At 48.5% G+C, this 24,147-nt stretch overlaps 1 protein-coding gene and 1 long non-coding RNA gene across 3 annotated transcripts in view; both read right to left on the minus strand.

Annotated features, from left to right (window-relative positions):
- Positions 1 to 23,848, minus strand: part of ATOSA (atos homolog A) — a 38,578-nt gene extending 14,730 nt beyond the window's left edge. The window contains exon 1 of one of the 2 annotated variants that reach the window (XM_065847185.2): positions 23,455 to 23,848. In XM_065847185.2, coding sequence (XP_065703257.2) covers positions 23,455 to 23,470 — 16 coding nt within the window. In that variant the 5' untranslated portion in view covers positions 23,471 to 23,848. Of the gene's footprint in view, positions 1 to 13,601; positions 13,696 to 23,454 lie in introns of those variants that run through there. The other variant, XM_065847187.2, reaches the window with a different exon arrangement.
- Positions 11,291 to 13,592, minus strand: LOC139828971 (uncharacterized). Its single transcript, XR_011741144.1, has 2 exons — positions 11,792 to 13,592; positions 11,291 to 11,537 (listed from the first exon to the last, which is right to left on the minus strand). It is a non-coding gene; the product is annotated as an uncharacterized lncRNA (long non-coding RNA).
- Positions 23,849 to 24,147: the final 299 nt, after the last annotated feature.

Here is a 24,147-nt window from a genome sequence, read left to right on the forward strand (position 1 = left end):
AAAGGATGTGGGTATCACAGCTGACCAAAAATAATGGCAGCATTATCTGGCTGCTAACACAAGCAGCACGCTCGTCTTCCTACGCCCAGGGCCACGGGAACGCTGGGAGAGTCAGAGCAGCAAGGGTCGTACTGGAGTATTCGGCAGGAGCGATATTCATTTAAACAAGAATTACCACACGCTCAGCAGGCTGCACAGACGTGTCAGGAACTCTGCACAGCTAAAATACGTAAAAACAACTATGGTTTTAAAGGACGAAGTGTGTGAGCTCGCTCAAGACGTGCCCGCGCTCACGCAGCCAGAACCTGTGCCCAACGCCTCCCTACCGAAACACAACCATGCACAGTAACACCTGAACGTTTTACACTAGCAAATTTCAAACGGCAAGTAACATAAAAACAGACGTGCCCTTTAACATTAGCAGCTTACCATGTGAAGCAGCAGACCTTTTATATTTGGCTCTCTTTTTTAGAAAGAAGCCATATTTGGTCAATAGCTTCTGGACTTGACACAAATCAATGATAAATCCTATGGCCCGAATGCTTCTGCTGACGTAGATTCAGGTAAAAAGCTCACCCTGTTTTGCATTAAAACAAAGAGATCTGATACCAAAGGTGCTGTTGTGTATTTAAACCGCTCAGTGTCTTCATGCGCATGTATCGCATTGATACAACAAGCCACAGACAGCTTAATCATGTCCAAGCACAAGATCCAGCGAACCTAGCAAATGAGCAAGATCTAACGACCAGAGCAAGGCAAATCAATCCGAAATCACCAGTACTCAAGACTCAGAATATATACATGATATTACTTTATCTAAACAGGCAAAACCTACTTATAAGTCCAATTTGCAAACACTGCCTGTTACTGTACCAGAACTATGATATCAGACACAGGTTTCCTGCCCGAAGATAGAAGAGGAGACCCAACTGGCTATAGACAGATTTGTATGGGCTGCAGTTACAGAAACACCGTGTTATTTCAAAGCAAAACTGCATCTCATTGATGAGAAACAGCAAGTATTGAACTAGGAAACGCTACTGTTTTCATAACATTATTATTATATCAGCAATGTAACCAACCAGATATTCAATTGACTTTTTCAAAGAAATTTTAAAGCATGAATAGCAACAGATCTTGAGAATCACGTTTCCCTACAAGGTTCACGTGGCACACTGCATTTGTTTAGCTCCATTTCTATATCATTTAGCAGCTTCTGAGAGTTTTCATAAAGGAACAATCCCTCTAAACAAAGGCTGGGGATTGTTCTGTAGAACAGACACAGGCCATACGAGCTGATGGAATCGAGAACAAGGGTGGAAAGGCACTTAGAGAAACAGCAAACTCAGTGTTTAGTTAACAAGTCTTACTATGTGTGTCCTGTAAGTGCTGTGTGTACAAATCAGCCCTGTTTAAGACACGTATGTTGTGCATGGAATAACCTCAATCCTATAATCTGACTATAAAAATATGATTATTATCCTGCTTCATCTCTAGCAACGGAACGTGTCAGTACATAGCACACAATACGCATCCCAGCAGTGCCGAGGTTTTATTCTCCTTCAAACAGCCAAAACTCCAGTTAGTTGACACAAGCACATCGGAATGAAAGCGACACGGCACTAGGGCACATGGGAACTCCAGGTCACGGTCGAGAGAGCAGCGACGTCGGGCTCTCCAGAGGCAAAACTGAAATTCAGCCTGAAGCTGCTGCACATGAACCAGAACACACGATACCGGGGAACTGGAATCCGGAGACAAATCCTTCTGTTGTCTCCATTTTCTCCCACACATAGCAACCTCAACAAAGACCGATTTTCTACATCTTCTGGACAAACAGAAAACCCCATTTAACCAGAGACATCATAAAGAGCCTTCCAACCCGTCCACACCACACACACGCAGTCACTGGAGCGCTGGAGCAAAAAGAACTCAACCCCCTCCCAAATGTTCAACTGGCTCCCATCCTGTAACATCTACGGACGCTGGGCACACGGCACTAGTGAGTCACCAAGCCACTGTAACCCGCGACTCTCCCAAAACCTCAGTTATCCAGTCGTGCCCGGCTGATCTTTCCCTGCCAGGTCACAATTGTGTGGACCAACTCCCTTCCCTTTCCTATCACGGCATTTTCTGTACTAATGACAGAAAACGTTTTCCTGAAATAGGAGTATTAGAAGAGCATTTAACCCATGTTCTGGGCTCGGCCAGGAAGCAGGCGCTGAGATCACGTAACCGCTGTGCTCCCGGGGCCACCACAAGACGCCCCGCGAGGCGCTGCCACCCCTTGGTTCACACGTACCTGGCTGTCCCAGCACCTTTCACACCGCGCTGGGCACCACACGTATCTACCAAGCTCGTCCTCCTCGGGAGGAGAGCTCATCCTGTCACAGAAAGACAAACTGGTTCAACTTGAAGGACCCATTAGTCCCGATCTCCACTAATTCGCAGGGTTACTTTCTGAGAGAGTGCATGAACTAACTAACAATTGCCTTTAAATACGCTCTATAACAGCTCAGACCTCCTCTGGAAAACCTTGAGACACCCACAATGGAATTTGAAGGCCATTGATTTGAAGCAATCGGATTTCTATTTCACTTCTTAGAAAGCTGGAACCCAGTAAGCAAACCCACCCCTGCCCGCCACTTCCTTCACAGGCTGCTGTTTCTCTGAAAGACTGGAAATATCGCTTAAGAGCTTGGATCTTCCACTTTGTAGGTGTAGCACAGCCCGTCCATAAGGAGATGCTTCAGCCCCATGGCAGGAGTTGGGGACACTGGAGATAAAGCTGCACTGTCGGCGTTCAGACCATCGCCCCCTCAGAAGCAAGGGTCCCTGGCCCTTGCCCAAACAGCCAACTCCGAATAGGTCCTGTTGTCCCGCTTTTCCAAGAAGCAGGTTGAAGGTTGGTACGTATTTTAAGAGTAAGGCAGGGATTCAAGCAACTACTGCAAAGGAAATGAAACACAACGTAAACATTTGACTAACAGCTTCTCCTCTGGAACCAGAAACACCTACGGATGCCTCAGTGAACTAATTCCACCTCGTGCTTCACTTCAAAGCAAGCTGCCCTTGAAACCCCCGAATTCACGCTTCTCCGAATGAGCCATCGTGGTGTGTCTGCACCTTACAAACCTGTAATGATATCTGAAGTCACACGCTTCAAAAGCCTTGCAATATTAAGAGTTAATTTAAGCTATCGGGAGTTAAAATCGTGAGTTAGTGTACTTGCTTTCTTCTAAGAAACAAGCTATTAGTTGTCTTGAATTCCAGCAAACGCAATGAACCGGTTGCTTGCCTTATCTTAGGAATACTTCTCTACAGATTGCTTCCTTCCACATTGACTCTCGTGTTGGATTGTCAGGGCTCGAGATCCTTGGGGACAGCTCTTCTGGACACACGGGGACAGCAGCCCAGCACCGCATCTAACCCTGGTCACCCGGGCACCACACTGACCGCTCCCCGGCTGGCAAAGGCACCACAGGAACTTTCCATTAGGATTGATGCATTCCTGCTATTCAAAGAAAATAGAGTATAAACTATAAAAAAGTGCTGGATCTACTTAGTTCTGTGTAGGAGAATAGCAAGAAATTCATTTGCTTTTGTGCTGTTTTTCTAGTTATAAATGTTGGTTTAATGCTAGCAAAACAAAGCACAGCACCTTGTAAGGGGAGATTTCAAACCAGCTCCATGGCAGCTGATAAGTTACTCCGGAGCTCCAAGGCAATGGAAACCGATGTGTCCCAGGCAGTGCCAGGAACTCCGGGACGTGGGAATCGCAGCTTTACCGCCAATGAGGCGACCAAAGAGACCCATCTGAAAATCAGGCTGAAACAGAATACACAGTTTGCATTTTACTAAACCTTACTTAGGTTCAAACAGCTTAATGAGTAGAGAAAAAATCCAGAAAACTTCATGTGAAGCCTGAATTTGCTGCAGTAATCTCAGCAGCTGCTCTGAGCGTGCACAACGCAGACTGCTCAGCCGAGCTGGGTGTTCCCATTTGCTTCCTGCCTTTTGGCCGGTGTCCTATTTTGCCATCACCACACTGCTCTCTGAGTCACTTCTCTTCCAACTGTAGCTTTCTATTTTTACCTCAGCAACAACGGTTTAACCTGCTCGCTTTGATTTTTCAGCATTAAACCAAATTCCAGATCCAACGTTCACATTTGGATCGGGGAGGCTGGTTTTATTGTCTGTTACCTGGACAAAGGGAATATTTAAGAACAAATGATGTGAGCTTTTACATTCTTCCCTTAACCAGCTGATGCTGTGCCTAAGTAGATCACGTTAGACCAAACTGCACGACTCTGCTAACCTCCCTGAACAAAAAGAACCCTCAAAAATCTGGCACAGCAACGGGATTTCTAATTCTGCAATAAAAACTATTTTTTCAGGTATTTGTGTTAGTTCATAAAAGAAAACTATCAGGAGAAAACACGTATTTTAGAATAAGCATGTGGTGCTAAGTGTAGGTGCTCCGCTGTAATCAGAAGGAATAAAGGGTTTATGCCAAGCCTTCGTTCTCACCATCAATACTGTAATTCACCACCCTTGTAAATACGCTGATAGAGGTGTTGCAGAATTATATTGATAATAAAGTACTGAAATGGCCCTGTTTTAAACCGCACCCCGTTCGGAGGAGGAAGCAAGGGCAGGAGAGCAGACCCAGGCTCGCTGCCCGCTCAGCACCAACACACTCAGCGCCAGCACAGCATGGAACCGCGGCCAACACGCCTGGGGAGCTGAGGGAGCCGCGCGTCACCCTGGAACAGAAAACAGAGCACTTCAGCTTACAGAATACGGGAAAATCTCTTCCTGAGGTGTTTTCTGGAAAACACAATTAGATATCAAACCACGGATTTTCCAATTCACGATTTCTAGCTGTATATCCCAGCTCTTCCTCCACGCTCCCTTCACTGGTGCTGGTGGCTGATCCCCCAAGGCCTCCCCAGCCAAGAACTGTGCTGAGGCGGCGCTGCGATGGCCGATGACCATCCTCACTGTTTTACTCCCCAATTCAGGACCCAGCTCAGCAGCTGGAAACAGAGGCTGAAGGCTTTAATCTACTCACTAAACTGTATGCCGGCTGTAAACACCACACCGCAGCAGCTCCACTGCTGTTCTCCCTTTTAAAGGGAGCCCAACATAAATTAGCAATGAAAAGGCACAAGTACTTGGCTAAGCCTGGTATCTTTCTGAATGCATATCGTCCATATGACACTGCACACATCTCTAACTCCATTGGCAAGCGGAGACATCCCTCCCATTAAACAGGTTGACAGCAGCTCTGCACTAAATTCCAGTTGCAATAGCATTTTATCATGCATAAATAAAAATGCACGCCATAAATGTTGAGGCCTTGACCACAAGACAACTCAGGACAGACAAAAGCTTCCTCTTTAATTTGTTTAACAATCCAGCTTGACAAAGATTCAACTATTCGCAGACTTCTGCAGTATTTTATACAGAGACTGGTTTAAAGGCAGAAAGCAGCAATATTTATAATGAATCACTCTGAGATGTCACTGGAAACCACACTGGACTGTTTAGCAATCCTGCAGTAGGTATTGCAATGGTCACGGGAGCTGGCACAGAGCCCTCGGCTCCAAACACGGCGGGGCTGGGTCCGGCGCCGCTCGACTGGCCCCCAGCTGATGCCTTCACAACACACCCAAGCATGTTTGGGAACAGCACTCATAGTCATACACTTACCAAAAACCAGGGGTTTTTACCAACACTAGAAAATTAATCTTTCTGGTATTTCATTTTTTTTCTCATCACCTTAATTTATTGTGCTTAGAAACTTTGAAAACAGATTTGCAAGCGTTCCTGTCCTTATTTTCCAGTTAACAGCGATAAAGTAACACCTCTTCTCTGAGGAGGGATGTAAAGCAGCCCGCTCCAGTTCAAACGCCCTGCTGTCTGAGAGCAAACTGTAAACTACGATGTTATGAACCGAAAGCCCTGGGGATGCCAGCACCGCCCGTACCCACTGCAGTTCATTAGACAGGTGAAGGTTAACGTGCTTCATTTTTAAATTCTAGAGAAGACGACAGTCCGTGCAGCTTTGCACAAGGCTGGAAAGACCTCACGGGCCAGGAATTAGGAGTCTGCAACTGCCTGGGAAGTAATGAACTTCTAGTTCAATCCAAAGCATCAGAACAGTCATTTGACGTGTCCAGACCCATTTCAGCTGTGCGAGTAACGAACAGCTTGATGGATGCCAGGTTTGTTCGTCTTTGTTTTTAGGCCATTTGAAGAACCGCCAGGATCTGGCTGAGCGACGTTTATCTTGTTACAGTTCAGATTTACTTCGAGATTTTAAAAAACCAATCAAACTAATGAAACTCCAGAGCACTCAGACCTTGTTAGGTTTTCCCTCCACACACACGCACACCTTGGAAAGTACCTTCTTAAAAACAGGGCCCACTTGAACACTGAAATTTCAAATGACAGACTTGTTTGCTTAGAGAAGCGTCTGCTTTCCCTCTGCCCTCCGCCAGACCGCCCCACCAGGCTCGCAGCGCAGCTCCAGAGGCCACCAGAACACCAGCACCGGGCACCTCGGGCAACGACACAAGCTTATGGCAACCCTCGGTGCCAGACACTCGGCCCAAGGGCCAAAATGAACACACTAGAGCGAGAATAACAGCGGTGGATTCACAACGTATCTGTTCAACACAAAGCTGGCGATGGGTGCTGGCAGGAGCCGTGGGCAGGCCCGGGGCCGGCGGGACGCCCTGTGCAGCACGGACCCGCTCCAGCCGACGGCCGCACGTGTTGTGTGACACCCCACCGCCTGTGGGCTTTCCAGAGAAGCCAGGGGACAGGGCTCGCCCCTCCATGGCCCCCCAAAGCAACCTCCCCGGCAGCAGCGGCAGCTGCTCCTCGAGATACGCCAGCAGTTCCTAGAACAGCGAGGGACCCAGGCGCTGCCTGCGTGCTCCAACACCAGCTGACCTGTGAGCCAAGACACAGAGCAATACATTATTAGGAAAAACAAACCACTAAAAATAGCGTACGAGAGCAGTGTACCCAGAGCGGTTTACAGCCAGGCAAAGCTCAAGGGCCGGCGCAGCCTCTGCTGCGGGCTGTGCAGAAACAACCGACATCAGCAACGGAGACACAAACAAACCCAGCCCCAGCTCCTCCTCGATAACCTCCAGATATACCACACGTATATCTAATCACAAGTACGCAGCAGGGAAAAGAGACCAACCCACAACGTGCTGGATCTGAGACCAGCAGAAAAGATATTAATGTCCAAAGTAAATATTCAATGCAACTTAAGTCAGAAGATGCCAAAATCACTTTCTTTTAGGGAACTGCCTTCAGCTCAGAATTGCCAAAAAGTCATTATCTGCTACACATCAGCTACTGGCACAGGTCAGGGAACATTAAGGATTCTCCCACTTGTCAACTTTAATGGATTCGATAAATTATTGTAAATGCTGGAGCTGAGCATCAGAACACAAATAAAAGTGCCTGACAGGCACTTGTTTTGTCAGCCCTCTCAGCTACCAAGAGATTATACAGAGATTTTCTGTTAGAAAGCAGTAAGAAAACGTCTCATTACTATCAAGCGACAACAACGCATAATTTTGTCAGAGGAAGGGGATCTTTTTTTTAAGAGAACAAAAACTTGAGTGTAGAAGACTATAGCCAAAGATATTTTAGGTTTACACTTCGGATACATGACTGCACTGGCTGTGACTATAAACAGCTGGGTTGTGCAACACTGATCTCCAGGAACCAATAATAAACATATCCGAGAGATTTTTAGCACAGAACATTTTATTCTTACCATCTGAATTAGTGGCTGATCTTGAAAGAACCAGAATGTGGCACGGTGATCCAGACAAAGAGCAACCTGCCCTCTTTATTCCCAGGAAAACACGCAAATGCGGTTCCCGACACCGCTGTCGCTGGGTTGGATCCCCAGGAAACAGCATTCAGAGAACTGTTTCAGCACGAGCTGGTTTATGGTAGAACACTGTCTGAAACCCTGCGATTCCCTCAGAGACGAATCGTCCGCAGCTGGAGCTGTGACAACGCTGGGAACAGGCGGTGCCAGCGGGGACCCTGCGCCACGGAGCCCCTCGGTGCCCCAAACTGGCACAGCCCCATTCACCTGCTCAGGGACGTGCCAGCAGTGCCCACAGGATTCCTCATGGAACTCATCACTGAAGATGAGCATGACAGTGACACAGACCGCGTCTCAGGAGCATCCAGCCTGGTGAGGAAGGCACCTCTGGTCAGTGTCTGACAGGAAACCGTACGTTCCTGTTGTCTTTTCTGCCTCTCAAAACATCACCTTTCATAATAAACGAATGACTTCAAAAAAACAAACAAAGCTTTCAAGATCTTCATGGCTTAGCACCATTCCTGTTGTCTTCCACTCACTATTGCAGTAAACGTCCAATTAGCCTCTGATTACTTTAACCACCTGTCCTCCCTCCCCCTGTGTTGTGCTATAGTTGGGAAGAACGCACTTGACGCAAATGACTCTGCTTCCCAGTGCTGTGACAACACCTTGTCCGTCTGTACCTGCAGCAGTTGTTCTGTCTGCCCGGCAGAGCCCCGGTTCCCTACAGCCCCCTGTTGGGAGCCATCGCCTTTGTGTTTGACACCTGCACAAGGGCAGGATGAGGATGGTCTTTTGTTCCATGCTTGCGTAATACCCAGCAAAACCTGATACCCGAAGGCGCCTCTTAATTAGTACCGCAGATAACGAATAATAATCTTCAGCTAAGAACTCTAGGAATTTGCTTCCCTTCTCTTTAAAAGCAATGGAATGACTGAGTTATACACCTGGCGGCTGAAGAATTCCTTGATCCACCTAGACAATCAAAGCCAGCAATACGATACACTCTGGAAACACAGTTTGTAGCTGCGTACACACCGACCGAAAGGACATTCTGTGAAGAAGCCACTGTTGTATTGCAAGACCCACAGGCACAGATGCACGTCATAAAACCAGCAAGAGATGAAGAAACTCCGTGTTCTTAACAGCGCTGATAAAACATTTACAGTGGGTTGTTCGTGCCTTGAGAAGTGAGGTGCAATGAACAGAGGTCTTGTTCCCGGCTTTCCCAGGGGAACGGACTAAAAGCTGCCCCAGAACTACTGCCCTCCGGTAGTGCTGGTGTCCATACCACACTCCTGCAGGTGTCTTGCCCTACAAGAGATAATGAACCTCCTATTTGGAATTTAACTATAGTAGGTACAGGTAACTTTGCTACAAAAATACAAAAGGTAGCACTTCTGGCTCCCTGCTTCAGCAGCCAAAGCAAGCACTGCAGCAAAAGAGCGCGGACAAAGCGGGGCTGATAGATCTGCTCCGATTATAAACTCCTATTTAAACTAATGCTTTAGCTGCCAGACATCTTAAAGTATGCGATCCTTCAGACATCTCTAGAAAGATCTCATAGGAACTAAACCACTCAAGGCCTCTAGGAATCCACATCCACATTCTTAGTTTACTTTTTTCCTTCTCCAGCTGGTCCACTTTGCCTTATAAAATGTATTTGAAAGTTGTAAAACCAACAAGTCATCTTCAGTTCCATAAACTTTGCTAAAACTGGAGAGAAAAGAAGCGTTAGTTGCCATGGCAGCAGCGAGGAGGCTCTGGGTCAGGATGCAGAGAACTCCTCTTGTTCCGTCTGATCATTTGCATCAGGAGTTCAGCCATCTGTTATTAACTATTTAACAACAGCCTTGCTTGTTAGCGCTGCTGCTCAGTTTGCAGAACCTAACTCCCCACCTTCGCCCCTGTTGTAAAGCTCCTGATCAACGTGGAAATTCATCTGAGGGCTCAGTTATCTTTCAGGTAGGACGACCACCATAACTCAAACTTGGTCAATATTCTCCTTTCCCAAAGGTAACAGACACCGTGATCTGGAAGCAGCAGCTTCACTGCTAGAGACATCGACTTGAGAAGAATTTCAGACAGGTTACGTGGCTGAGCTGCAAGACAGGCCACATCCTCCACGTTACATTCCCAAGTCCCCCAGCATCCCTCCGTATTCCACACCCCATCTTCTCAATACTGCAAAACAAATTTCAGAGTGTGACCACCATACACTCAACTGTGTGTTACTAGCGAGGAAACGCTGCCTTTTATCCTCTGGGGATCTGAAATACATTTGTCCGCTAGCTGTATTCATTAAGAAAACACAAAGTTCTCACATTTCCAAGCTTAGAATTTTGGAGTTGTTTTACCTTATCTTGACTCCACTATCTTAACTCTCTATGACCTAAAGCAGAATACTGGATCTTCCCGAACCCAGCCCCAGGAGGGCAGCCCAGTCTTGCTGCTCCTCACTCGCCAGGCTCTCAAAAGAAAGCGAGAGGCTACACAATGACAAAAGGGACAACAGGACTCTTACTGTTCCTAGAATCACTTCACAAAGAAAGGAAAAATCAGTACCATTAGGAGCAACTAAGAGGCCTTTAGCAGAAGTGCCTGTTTCGATGTAACGAACACACTGCATCACACGGGCTGCGAGCATCCTGTCCTCAGGCACAGCCAGTAAAGCGCAGACTGCCCCAAACTCACAAAATGGCAGAAGAATCTGCAAAGTATTTATGTGAGAATACGGAAAGAGTTGCAGAGCATCAGAAGGCTAATCCACACATCCACATAACAACAGAGGATCTTCCAGGACGGTGTTTCACGCCAATGGCCAGCAGGACAGCAGCATTTACAGGCACTGGTGACCCCTGCAGCCAGACCTGGTGCAGAGGCAGCGCTGGCTAAAACGCTTTCTCACGTGCATAGAACAGGTCTCATATAACACAATGGTTTAGAGATCCACGCGGTACTGTATCAAAATAAGAATCCACAGTTCCAATACTTCTGGTTCCAATAAGAACGATGCAATTAAACAGTCTAGAAGTGTCTTTCAGCACATTCAGGAAAAGCCTTCGTTACAGATACTCAACCTCACACGTGAACACTCGGTGAATGAGGCCCAGGGCAGCTGTCTGAGTATCAAGAGACCTGGGGCAGCTCCAGGACACTACAGAACACCAATGGCACACTCCACGAACACCGAGGGCACACTCCACCCCAAGATAAATCCAAGATAAATACAGTCATTCTGGGGAACAACTGTGAAGCACATTTTCTACCTACACATGAGGCACCTACTAATGCCACTGAGCTGCCTTCAAAACTTGCCCAGAATAACTGAAAGAAAACCAAGAAAATGAGAAACAAACCAAACGGCGCAAATGCACCACTAATAATTAAGCTTTTAAAGATTATTCACAAGGAGAAGAAACAGTCAAGAATGAGAGTTTTATTTGAACGGATGACACGTTAAACATTAGGTATATCGTATGCAGGTTGAGTAGGAGCTGATAGGCTTACACCTTTATTACATCACGTCAGTTAGAAATCACCCCAAGCTGGGAGCCTGTGAGGCGCTGCTGAACCAGAACTGGCAGGGGGCTGGAACACACGGAAAACACAGGAACCCTGAGGAAGTGCCCGCGGGTGACGAACGTAGATTACGAATCCCATTATTTATCTGAAATGAAGAAAAAGACTAAACAAAAAGCCCAGAGCAAACTATTTTCAGGACATCTGACCCCTTCTACCGCAGCTTCTTTCTGTTTTCATCTTCCGAGTTCTCCTACTTCATCTCTCACAACTTGGATGTTACAACCTGTTCACTGCCATTTAAGTGGAGGGTAATTCATCATGTGGGACTTTGTCAGAACACGTTTGACCACCCCAAATCCTCCTAGCGAGGCTCCCTCCCGCGCCAGGTCCGTGCCGTACGGTTTCGGTGGGCACAGGGGAAGGAACAGGCTCGCGGAGCAAGGCAGGCACTGCGCTTCTTCATCAGAAAAGCGAGCAGCTCTGAAAGAGCTGAGGTCACCCTGACCGTGGTGAAGCAGCGTGAAGCTCCTCAGGTAATGCTCCCACTGCTATTAACCTTCACCTACAGGGCCTGCCCTGAAGCCGTTAAACAGTAACCTGCGAAAGTAAAAAAGTTACAAAAGAGACAATATATGCTTCTCATTTAAAACATTTCTGGGAGAGCGGCCAAGCCCATAAAATTGTTTTTAAACTTTATTTGGGAGGATAAATGAGGACATTACGACTCTCAAGCTGCGTGAAAGATGGCTCATTCTACAACACCAGAGCCCACTACAGAATTGTGAACGCATAAAACAACGTTTTCGATAGTTTTAGAACTGAACTGTGTCGCACAGCACAATCCGGCTATTTACAAGTTTCCACACTTTAAGTCATGTAAAGCTTTAATAGTATTCTGGCACTGAAAAGAATAAAATGTTACATTGGGTCAAAATTTAAAGGCTTAACAGAATTTCAGCCAAGAATCCCGCTTGCCTCCCTCTCTCCTCACATATGGTAATTTTCGACATAGCAAAAAGGCAGGCATTAAGACATCTAAAATTTAATATATGCAGTTACGAGATTTCACTTTGTCCTCTCAGAAATTCCTTAGTACTTGATCAAGGAAAGCTGCAGTGACTCAAAGCCAACATTCCCACGCACAGCCCGGGTGCACTGGGGTAACTGCTCCCCTGCAGCAGGAGGTGAGCGGCAATGTCCGCAGGCTCCTCGCCAGAGCCCCGGTGCCTCTCACAACATACACAAGCTATAGATTCAGAATGAAAGCAACCAGCAAACTGTTAGTTGAAAATAAATCTTTTTAGTTGCCCCCAAAATTGACAGATCTGCATCAGCCTCATCTGCCCCAAGACAAACGGCCAGTGGCGAAGGGCTGATAACGCTTGCACGCGTTGTTTCCAGCAGAAATCAAAATACTGTAATCGTTTCCTCCTGCTGGTGAGGAGGAACAAAACAGAAGAGAAACTTGACCTACATAACAAGGCACGTACAAACTCAGTCGAGCTTCAGGGTGTTTTTGGGAGGGAGGAGGTGTTTTTTCCTCCATAACAATGAGGAGCGAAGCAGTTACATATGGCTACACTAACTACAACTGTTAGCAGATCTGACATTTAACTACATGTCTCAGTTTTAAGGTTTAAAAATATCCCCATCCTGCTCCAGGCCATTTAATACTCTTGCCCTAACAATGTAATCAATTAACAGAGTTGGTTTTTAGGCTGTACATTACTTTCCTTAAAGGGACGTTGGAAAGGTGGGGGTGGGGAGGACCTCATCAAAATCCCGCCGTTCATAGGCTCAGTGTACAGAACCAAAGGAAGAACTTAAGAACATATGGCGAAACTGTTTGGGTTTTGGTTGGGTTTTTTGTTTTAAGGGAACTATTTACAGACTTCGTACAACACACTTCTTCGGCTCCAGCGGAGAGCCAGACTTCAGCACAGACCGGGTTTCGGTTACCTCTCGCAGCAAAACACCACCACCAACTGCAATTACTCTTACAGCTACGCAGCTCCAACTCGTTTCAAGGCCGGCAAGACGGAGCGGCCCGGTGCTACCGGCCCCCGAGCCTCCCCACCGCCCTGCCCGAGCCCCCGTGTCCTCGCAGCCTCCGCCGCCTCACGGCAGGACAGCCCGGGCCGGGAGCGCGGGCCCGCCCGGCGCAGCCAGCCCAGCCCGGGAGCGGCGGGGCCCGGTTCCCGGTACACACCTTCTCCGTGCTCCCGCAGCCAGCCCGCCGCCGCGGCTGGGTGCCCGCGGCACCGGCCACAAAGGAGGCAGAGTAGGGGCGCGCATAGCAACAGGCCCGGGCGCCGATTGGCCCCGCCGGGCGAGCGCCGGCCCCCGCCCGGCCTCCCCCGCCCCGCCGGGGCAGGTGAGCGGCGGGGGGCGGGGGGAACCCGCGGCAGGAAGCGCTGCCAGCGGCACTCGAGCCTGCTGCTGCTGCTGCTGCTGCTGCGGGCACAGAACAGCGCCGTGCCACCCGTGCCACGCGTGCCCCTGCCGCCGCGGAGCTGCTGCCACGCGTGGGAGCGCGACCTCCCGCCGGCCGGGCCCCCGCGGGACGCGGGGCCGAGCGGCACCCCCCGCGCACGGGCACCCCCCGCGCACGGGCACCCCCCGCGCACGGGCACCCCCCGCGCACGGGCACCCCCCGCGCACGGGCACCCCCCGCGCACGGGCACCCCCCGCGCACCGGCACCCCCCGCGCACCGGCACCCCCCGCGCACCGGCACCCCCCGCGCACCGGCACCCCCCGCGCACCGGCACCCCCCGCGCACCGGCACCCCCCGCGCACCGGCACCCCCCGCGCACCGGCACCCCCCGCGCACCGGCACCCCCCGCGCACCGGCACCCCCCGCGCACCGGCACCCCCCGCGCACCGGCACCCCCCGCGCACCGGCACCCCCCGCGCACCGGCACCCCCCGCGCACCGGCACCCCCCGCGCACCGGCACCCCCCGCGCACCGGCACCCCCCGCGCACCGGCACCCCCCGCGCACCGGCACCCCCCGCGCACCGGCACTTGGTGCCAGTTGCCCCCGGAGCCTGCAGGAGGCCAGGAGGACCCGGGCGAGGGGGCACCGGAGGAGGACCCGGCTGCATACGGGCATCTCGCTCCCCGTACCAGCAAATAACTCCACAATAGCTGCGAGTGTCTGCGCGCTGGCCCCGCACATCTCATGTCCACACACCGCACCGGTGTGGAGGATCAGCCCCGCGCAGCAGGGTACGAGGCGATGAGCGGTGACCCCAGCGTGGCAAAAGCCGGCAGCACCGCGGCCACTGCCACTCGGAACCCGCTCAGCTGCACAGGCTGTTCTTCCTGACCCGCTCCGCCGTTTTTTAGCGGGCTAATTCATGATGCGGTTTCCAGAGAGTAGTCTCAAAACTGCACACATTATTCTAGGTGCAGTCTAAACAACAGGTTGTCCGCATTAAACAACTTCATCCAGTCCTTAGCTATCAACAAGAACTAAAATGACATTTGCCATGTTAACATAATCAGCACACACACAAAATAATCCTGCTCCCTGCCTAACCACGTCACAAAACAAGAATAAAAGTCTTGTTCTGTAATTAGATGCCACAAAACTATGAGAAGCCCAGATCAAACCAGACTTCACAACCACACTGAAAAGGCGGTAGCACTCAGTAACTCATTCAAGAGCATGGAGAACACGCTACCGCACAGAACAAGGGCCTTCCCCGCTCACACTACACAGCAGCGCAGTTCGTGTGGCTGGGAGAACACGGCCTAGACCAGGTTTTTAAGCAGACATTCTATCCGAGGAAGGTTGGACACCTTTAGTAGCCGGCGCATTTAAAGAGCACAGATACAGCGCCTCACAGAAACTTACACACAAAGCACAGCATTTCATCAGTCACTGACACACAAGCTTCCTGTATATTTTATCTCAGTTTGCTTTCCAAGTATTTTTCTTTCATGGAACATTTACTTCTGCAAAAACACCACAGTTTACACAGATGTCTGAAAAAGCAGTTTTGAGTTTTCTTCATCGAGCAACCACCTAGCCTTGGAAAAATACTGATGATTTTCTATGAAACAGCTCTTCAATATCTATGGGAGAATGGGAGGGCTAAGAGAATATTTCTCACATTAGTAAACACAGTGTGTTTTTAAAAGTTTCGGTAACACAAGGGAGAAGCAGCAACCCCGAGTCAATTCCCGTGGGCTGGCACAGACAGTGTTCAGGAGGCACCGGTTGTTCTCAGGCCAGCTGACCGTGTCTAGCGAGGAGCAGCTGCCCCGGGTGACAGGCAGACCCACCAGAAGCTCCCAACAGTCCCCACACTGGGCTGCTGGGGTGCGACCACCAGATCCTTTTGACACCTGATATCCTTCAAACAGGAGAAGCAGGACAGCATGCTGACGCTTACCGTCCTGAGCCAGCCGCGGATACACACGGCTGAGCTCCGTGCGTGTTTGTGGGAGAACGCCCCAGAAATCGATGCATCTGGCCTAATAAAACACTACCTTCAGAAATGATAAATTCCAAACGACACCCACCTTGCAGCATGCTCCATTTCTCAGTTTGATCTTGTATGCTTCCACAGATTCCAGGAGAGACACAACATACATGATAACAGGACATCGCTAGTGTGACTGAACATAACACAGCAGCAGATAGAGATATACATACAACTTAATCCTAAAATGCATATTCCACCATAATAAAGTGGCTGCACTTACACTACTAAAACCCTTGCAGTTCTAATACTGTGCAAAATGACTAATAATAAGCAAGATAACCAGACTGTATTTTAATGCACCTTCTGCCACAAAGAGGATAACATTAATTTTTTTTTTAAAAATGAAGCCTTGATAACAATGGGTTTTATCCAACACGAGCCTGAGGAACGAGGTCCGACACGTTTCAAAGCAGGAAATCCCAGCCAAGTGTGGTTCATCTCAGTATCAAGTCAACTACACATCAATTCAGCAACACCAGCCAGTAATTGGCATCATCCCCACGCTACAAACCACCCAAGCTCAGCCTTCGCAGCGCTGTGCCCAAGCACAGGATGTCTAGTGATGAGCTAATGCAGAACAACGCCAGTTGATTCCAGCCCTGCCTTGTGCAGAAGGGAGATCCACACATGACCCCACAGAGCCGAGCACAAGGGACTTCATGGCACCTTACGTTCACACAGCCCGGTCATGGAGACGAGCTGAGAAACAAAAGCGCATTTCTACCCATGCATCCCTGGATTGAACCATTCCTTGCAGATGGAGATACTCGTTTACAGGCTGTAAACAGCCAGCACTCAGACAGACAACCCTATTCCCCTTCCTCCCCCGACAGGTGCTCAGTTCCTCAGAACAAAGCTGAGGGCCGTTCTTGATGCTCACCGTGCATGTTAAAGAATTGATAAGATATACCACCCACAATCTTCATCATTTATATATGGCTTTCCTTTTATTGATGTTTAAAGTCAAATTCAATGAGTGAGAAAGACTACATATAGTCTATACCATACCTAAAAAAGGTGAAAGCATCAGATGCCAATAGTTCCACTACAACTTTAGAACAAAATCAGTGCAGATCATAATGCTGCTTTACATTTCATACCAGAAGCTTAACCCAGAATGAAAACAACCAGCTTGTAAAGTGCCTTAAAACATTTATGGAACTGAAGGCCATTACATACTCCCCAAACGAAGATGGGGAATCTGCTTCCACTGATTCACACACAGCTCTTCTCCACATCATCCTCGAGAACATCCTCAAACCATCCCATTACATCTGTACATTTTGAGACAATATCATGTAATAGTATACCAGATAGCACCTTCAAATAGCTTTGGTGCCAAACCTAACATTAAACGGCAATGCAACAATCACTAGCGAAAAGAACCAGTCACACCCATTTAACAAGGAGGAAATATACTAATACAAGCAAGTTGAGCAAACACTTTATTTGGTCAGAATAACAACACCGAATTATTAAGAACAGCTAGAGAATTTTCACGCCTCTTACAACGATTTACAAGCAGCCTTTATAAAAATGCCTCTTCCAAGCTTTGTACAGTTATGCGTGCCGATCACGAATAGCTCCCCGTGGTTTGGCTGGGTGCTTGTAGCTGTATTCATCCCACCCTGCGCTGGACACGCAGAGAAAGCAATGAGGTGTCCCAAAGTCCAGGCGCCCACCCGAGTGCTGACACGGGAAGGTGACAGTGCTGCAATTGTACCTGCGCTTCTACAACAGCTTAGACTGTAAAACTGCCTCCTGTCTGAACATTAAATACAAGTGACCTGAAGACTGAACAATTTACCACCACCTGGAAAGGTGAGACACCTTCAAAAAAATCTAAAAACCACAGTTCACCGAGGATCCCATCAGAATGGAGAAAAGTTATATTAGAGCTATAATTGCAATGAAACAGCAGGACCTTATTGACAAAAGAACAGCTAATAACTGCCAGACTGTTACCCTGAACTTGCTGTGGCGATTTCAGCACCATTTAACAGTTGCTATTAGTAGACCTTTGTCAAAATAACAAAAACAATTTATAAAGAGCGAATCATAGCAAATTCTTTTAACAAATGTCATATAGCTAGCTTGTTCCCACCAGTGACTCTGTTTTCACATAAGATTTCTAATTTTAATAAGCAGAATTTCATTTGGCAACAAACTCTTCTCTCTCATGAGAATCTGTATTTATAAATGTTAGCTTATTTTTAAAAACATTTAGAAACTGGCAGGCCTCAGATCCAATAATAGCTTCAGCACTGCCCTTAACAACTAAGTCCAACCTAACATCAGCCCGGGGATCTGAGCCGCACGCCAAAGCTGCCTACTTCGGCAAGTGAACAACGTGATCAACAGGGTCATATAGCCCATGCCTATGGACTGGCGTAGCCACAAGCCCCAAAATATCCACCTAAAGGCCACTCAGCAGCATCGGTTTCAACAAGAGCCCCTCTGAAGGCAGCTGGTGTGGACAACCCCAACCAAATAGCAGAAAATGGCAAAGCTGTCACCAGTGTGGTTTGTTCCAAGAACAGGCGCGCGGTGACAGACTCTGGCTGTTGAACACCAATGCAAACACCCTCCCTACTCAGGAGCTGCTTCTGCAACGGGAGGACTCGCCCTGCTGTCAGCACAAGCTACAAGTTGTAGGACAGCTAGGAAAATTTTCATGTAAGCAGGTATTTCAAACCAAAACTTTTTTTCAATTCTACAAATGAATATCCTTATTTTCAGGGGAAAAAAAAAATGCACCTTAAAGCTAAAAATTATTCTAAGTTAATGTTTTGTAGTAGAAATTTAATAAAAGAGCATATATTCCCATTTCTTGGGTGCAAGGGCAGAGCTGGATTGAAAGTACCTAGACCCTACCCTCGATTAAAAAAAGCTGGGGAGACACATTCCTGTCCTCATCCTCATGCACTGCATCTCTATATTACATGTTTTCAGGACAAATTGGCTCTCACCAAAGATGAGGGCTGGATGGCTTTGTGCCTTACAAATGGAACTGGAGCACAATATCCTGACCACCTGTCAGTGCGGCTGGCTCGCCTGGTTTATTATCCCAGCAGTTCTGGCTTCTCTTCCTTTCCAAGGCCGAGCGGGTGTGCTTTGGGAGCGATCCACACGGGAAGCGCAGGCACCCCCGCCCCTTCCTGCCCCCCGGCCACACGCGCCCCGGCACGTGCCCCACGCGGAGCGGCGTCACCTCCAGCGCGTCATCCCCACCCGCGCTCACCTGCGCAGCCCGGCCCGCAGCATCGCCCGAGCGCCTCTGGGGTGACAGCGCCGCGCGGCAGGAAGCGCCGCATTTCCAGGTTATTGCTTTGTTTACTGGGCACATCGCCCCACCACAGAGAAGTGGAAGTGCCGCGTGACATCGCGCTGAGAAGACGCTGGAAAACCCGGGTGTCTGTGTCACGGTGCAATACAGGACACTGGAGTACCACTGGTCCTTTTTCAGAAGGATGTTCTCACCTCCTCACCTTCATACTCTGTAGCACATCATCTTTGCTAAAAGGTTTTCCAGAAAATCTTTCACTGAGTTAATATTGGGCATAACACTAAGCATTGTTGTTTTTAAAAACAAGGGCCTTATCCAGATCTCCTAATTTAACAACTGACTCCACAACTCCTAAACACACTGGTTGAGCTCCCTTCACCCCAATCCCATGCCTCCTTAGCCTTCCCCATCAGAATCTGAAGAAGCACTCAATCAACTGTTCATCTCCATTAATCTCTCCTCCAGGTTTCCTCGCGGATACACCCAGAATCCTCCAGCTGGGTTTCCAACAGGAGATAGCAAACTGCCTTGTGTTGAACTCTGAGTTAGCTCTTTCCATACCAAACCACCAAATAAGGTGGAAGAAAGTCTCTTAACCCAGTCACTACAAACAGACCCAGCGGCACGTATCTGAGTTTGACTTGCAAAGGAGGAGGGAGAAGAGAAAAAGCAGCCTTCAGACTGATTGCTCCTTTCCTGTACAGAAAGCCAGTTCTTTAAATTAGGATAATCTCAAAGACAGAACTGATGCTTCAAAAAGAGGCTTTTTGCTTAATTTGTAAGTGAAAACAGAATAGTCTCCGCACAGAGAACACACAGCGGAGGAATAAACAAAGCAAGGTAATAAAAAAGTAAGAAAAGAGTAGAATAAGGTGATAAAAGCAGCCAGCACGCATGGAGAGACAAACAAGCCTGTCTTCCTCCTTTAACTGATCATTCATGCAGCAAGGCAGGGAGGAGGAAGGAGCAGTAACTCTGAGCTATTTAGACTATAGTAAGACTTTTGAAGTCTTGTAATATTCCCACAGTAAAATATGAGTATACCATAGGTTCATCTAAACCACAAGATTTGTTCCAGTTGTGCACCAAGTGTACTCTAAGAGGACATAACAAGCCTTCCAAGTTTGGCAGTGAGCTATCACCCTGACATTATGCAATGTTTTCATTAACTGCGATGGTGAAACAGCGTGTTTATACAGTTCATGAACAAAGCTGAACTGGAAGAGTTCTGCTACGGAGCCTAGCTCTGTCTTCCAAACTCAATAACCAGCAAAGCGATCAGAAGTCATCAGAACCAAGTGCAATAGAAGCAAGAGCAAAGCTCTGTGCTTGAGAAAGGAAACAGCTGCCCAAACACAACACGAAGCAGCTGAGCAGGCAGCTGTACTGCAGAGACCCAACCGGGACAGCATCAGGGATCAAAGCTGGGGAAGCTGATGTGTTCTTACTGCAGAAAGATGAAATAATAAAATACAACCTCAAACATCACTCCAAAAACACTGTAATAACGAGACAGATAGATAGATAGATAGATAGATAGATAGATAGATAGATAGATAGATAGATAGATAGATGATTCTTGGCACTGGTGGAGCCTCAGTTCAGCGTAGGAAAGGTAAAGCCAAGTGGCAGCCATCAGTATTTTAGCTCCTATGTTCTCCAGACCGGGTATGGAGGTAGTTTTGTCAATGTGCTGAGAGCAACCACTGCGGGTCCACGCTGACGCCCGCCTGGTGGGTGAGTCCGAGCGATGCACACGAGCCATGTCCTGCGGATGCTCTGTGCCTTTGCATGGCAAAGGAATAAGTCCACACTTCACCTGCACTTTCAAACCCCTCTCCTCCTGCTCCATGGATTTGCTCCACCTCCTCCATACAGCTCTCATATATTGCATGTTTATATCTGTAATTTTCCACCTTGCCTTTTTATGAAGAAAGGTTAATACCCTAGAGCCAAATTTCCCTTTTTATTTCATTTCTGCTCATCCCTCTCACCTCCTTAAAATATTCTATAACATTTCCCACTGTTAAAAAAGGGGTTGCACATTTAGATCTCCCCTTTCTTCCCCTGGACCACCCATTTTTGCTGGAGACAAGAAGAATCTTACTGGTCACACGACAAAGGGTAACTCATATCTTCTCCCAACATGCCTAGGCATCACCATCCTATTAGATATAGTTTTAAGTTTAATTCTAACTACAAGCACTGTATCTCTCTACTCCAAATGCATTGTGATAATTATTTGTAAGAATGAAAAAAAAGAGCCCCAAACATTTCAAGTCTTTTTAAGTCTGTTTCCTTATGTTCCACTCGGTGTGTGGATTTGCAGCCTTCTCGGGATTTGGGGGGTCTGCTTCTCCCCGGCCTCCGCCATGGATCTGCAGGGCTGGGCAGCAGGTGACTGCACACTTGGCCGGTCGGGTCCTGTGGGGCAGCTGCTGTGCAGAAAGCTGCACAAGTAAACATTTGCGTGATTCCTGCGTCCTAAGAGTCTCTGGGCTGCATGTGGCATTTAGGCAGCACTTCCACAGCCCCTTTTGTGCATGGTTTCGCTCTATTACATTAGCACACAGCTAAGCCAGAGGTATTTACTGAAATGGCTGGAAATACTCTCCAGTGTTAGTCATCTTAAAAGAAAAGGGTTTCAGCCACTTTGTGATACATATTTTACAACAGATAATAATCTCCAATTTATTAACTGTCAGCTTAGGAAAAAAAGAATTAGAATTAGACCACAACATCAACAACCTTTACTTGCTTTCTTTATAAATTCAGTTCCCTCTACACCGCGTTGGTTAAAAAAGGCATCTGATCACTTAGCATACAGCAACTGAAGACGTTTCCTATGTTCTAACTTTTCCTGCCTAAAAATTAAAGAAAACGATAGACAAAGGCCTTATGGAGGTTTTGAACTGCTACAGCAGAGCATTTGGAAGCTGCAAACATTGGCTATTTTGAGTTTTCTTCCACCTTGACAGGACACAGTCGTCGAACTTGCCTGGCATTAACATGTAAAGAGACTCTCAGAACCAACCTGCCTTGCTGCAACGGATCAGGTGAAGGTTTAAGCAATTAAGAAACAAGGAAGAAAGCAAAGAGAAAAGCCCATTTCAAGTCCCAAGTACTTAAACGCCATTAATTTATGCATGTTTACAATAATTTCTCTGCTATCTGTGCAATCGTCACACCATATAATCCTTATGGCATATACGCACAAAAAATCCACCTAAGAGTGGTCATTTATGCGGTGTCACTATTAGCAAACATGTCATTAACAAACATAATTAAGATGTGTATGTCATCTAAGTGTTAGTGCTAATATCTAAGAGATACTGAAGTGTTTCTCAAAGCACCGAAGTGATTATAACACAAACAGAATGTTTTTAAAACTGAAAGCAACCAAGTAAACAACACACTCATCAAAACTTTAAGAAACCCGAATATCTAAACAAGGAATTTTTTTTAGTTAACCCTCAGAATTGTAAACAAATCATAAGATATAATAAGATCATAATCATAATTTTAAACAAATAAGAAGATTTGTTTAAAAAACTAATCTCGCCTTAACGAAGAGGAATCAATAATCACTGCTCGTGCGGATCAAAATAGAAGTCATGACATATTTTGGACTCTAGGGGCATCAGCAGCTGTTGCTACACTGCCAAAGGGCTGAAGGGTTATAAACATATACATAGACGACTTTATTTTTCTGTAAAAGCAGATTTCAGTAATCCAGACAGGACAGTAACCAAATGACCGTGAAAAACCACTATTTCAGCACGCTTGTTACGATACGTCTCCTTTGTAACTCGAACAACCACCATGGCTAGGTTATACAACACAGATGGAAGCTATGGTTATTTCCAGGGTATTTTTCAGCCACGTTTTGACATTTTTGTGCATTGTCTGCCGGTGCCGATTCGCCCCTGACCGACTCCGGCCCGGCACTGCGGTTCTGTGCTAACGAGGCGGCTGAACTCGACACGCAAACTGCAGCATTCCCAGAGCAACGGCAGCTCGCTCCGGCGTTTGCCTCCCTTCCACCCAGCGCAGACAATGGAACGCCGAAGGGCAGGCAGGACATGGGCTGTTAATCACCTCCGGAGGTACCTTCACGGGATCGTTAGCGTTTCCCGAGGGGAACCCGGGTACCTGGATTCTCTCCCACCCCCAAAAATGAGAGGGGAGGGGATAAGGAAATAGAGCGATAACACTGAAACGAAATATAGGGCTGTTTCTACTCCTAGAAACAAAGCAAAGCAATATTTTGGTAAACCCTTTACCTCGTTCCGGCTTCATTTTGTCCGTTTGCTCAGAGAGGTCTGAAGGAGCCGAAGCGCTCCGCCGCTCCCCCCGCGCAGACTGGCCGCCGCTGCCTCCCGCAGGCGCTATCAATTATCTGCCGTGTGCCGAACCGAGCGGCCGGGCCCGGCCGCGCCGCCGGGGGCTGTCCCGGCCCGCCGCCCCAGCTGTGCCCGCCGGCAGCAGGCGGAGCGCGGCGGCCTCTCCCCGCGCCCGGCCAGCGTGTCCTTCCGTGACACGGCGCCGCGCGGGGCTATTTATAACCTGCCGGGGAAAAAAATCCCACAACAACAGACCTCGGCTCACCCCCGGCCGCGCCGGCTCTGAGTCACCGCGGCCCCGGGCGACGGCACCCCGGCCCGAGTCCCCTCCCTCCCGCCGGCCCCGAGCAGGGCAGCGAGCGGCCCGCCGGGCGCCCGCCCCGTCACCGCCCGGCGGCTGGCGGCGGGGGGCTGCCCGGCACCTTCATCCCCGGCCCCGCCGCTGCCGCCCGGGCTGCCGGGCCGTGCCCCTGGCGCTTCGCCCCGGTCAGACAGCCCGCGCCGCCCGCCGCCGCGGAGCGCTGCTCCCCATGGCCCTGCCTCCCGCCCTGCCTCCTCCTCCTCGCCGCTCACTAACTCCCCTCCCCTCCGCCGGGCACTCCCCGCCTCCCGCCGAGCGGGGCACACACATCA

Source organism: Patagioenas fasciata, chromosome 12, assembly GCF_037038585.1.
Source record: "Patagioenas fasciata isolate bPatFas1 chromosome 12, bPatFas1.hap1, whole genome shotgun sequence".
NCBI classification, from domain to species: Eukaryota; Metazoa; Chordata; class Aves; order Columbiformes; family Columbidae; genus Patagioenas; species Patagioenas fasciata.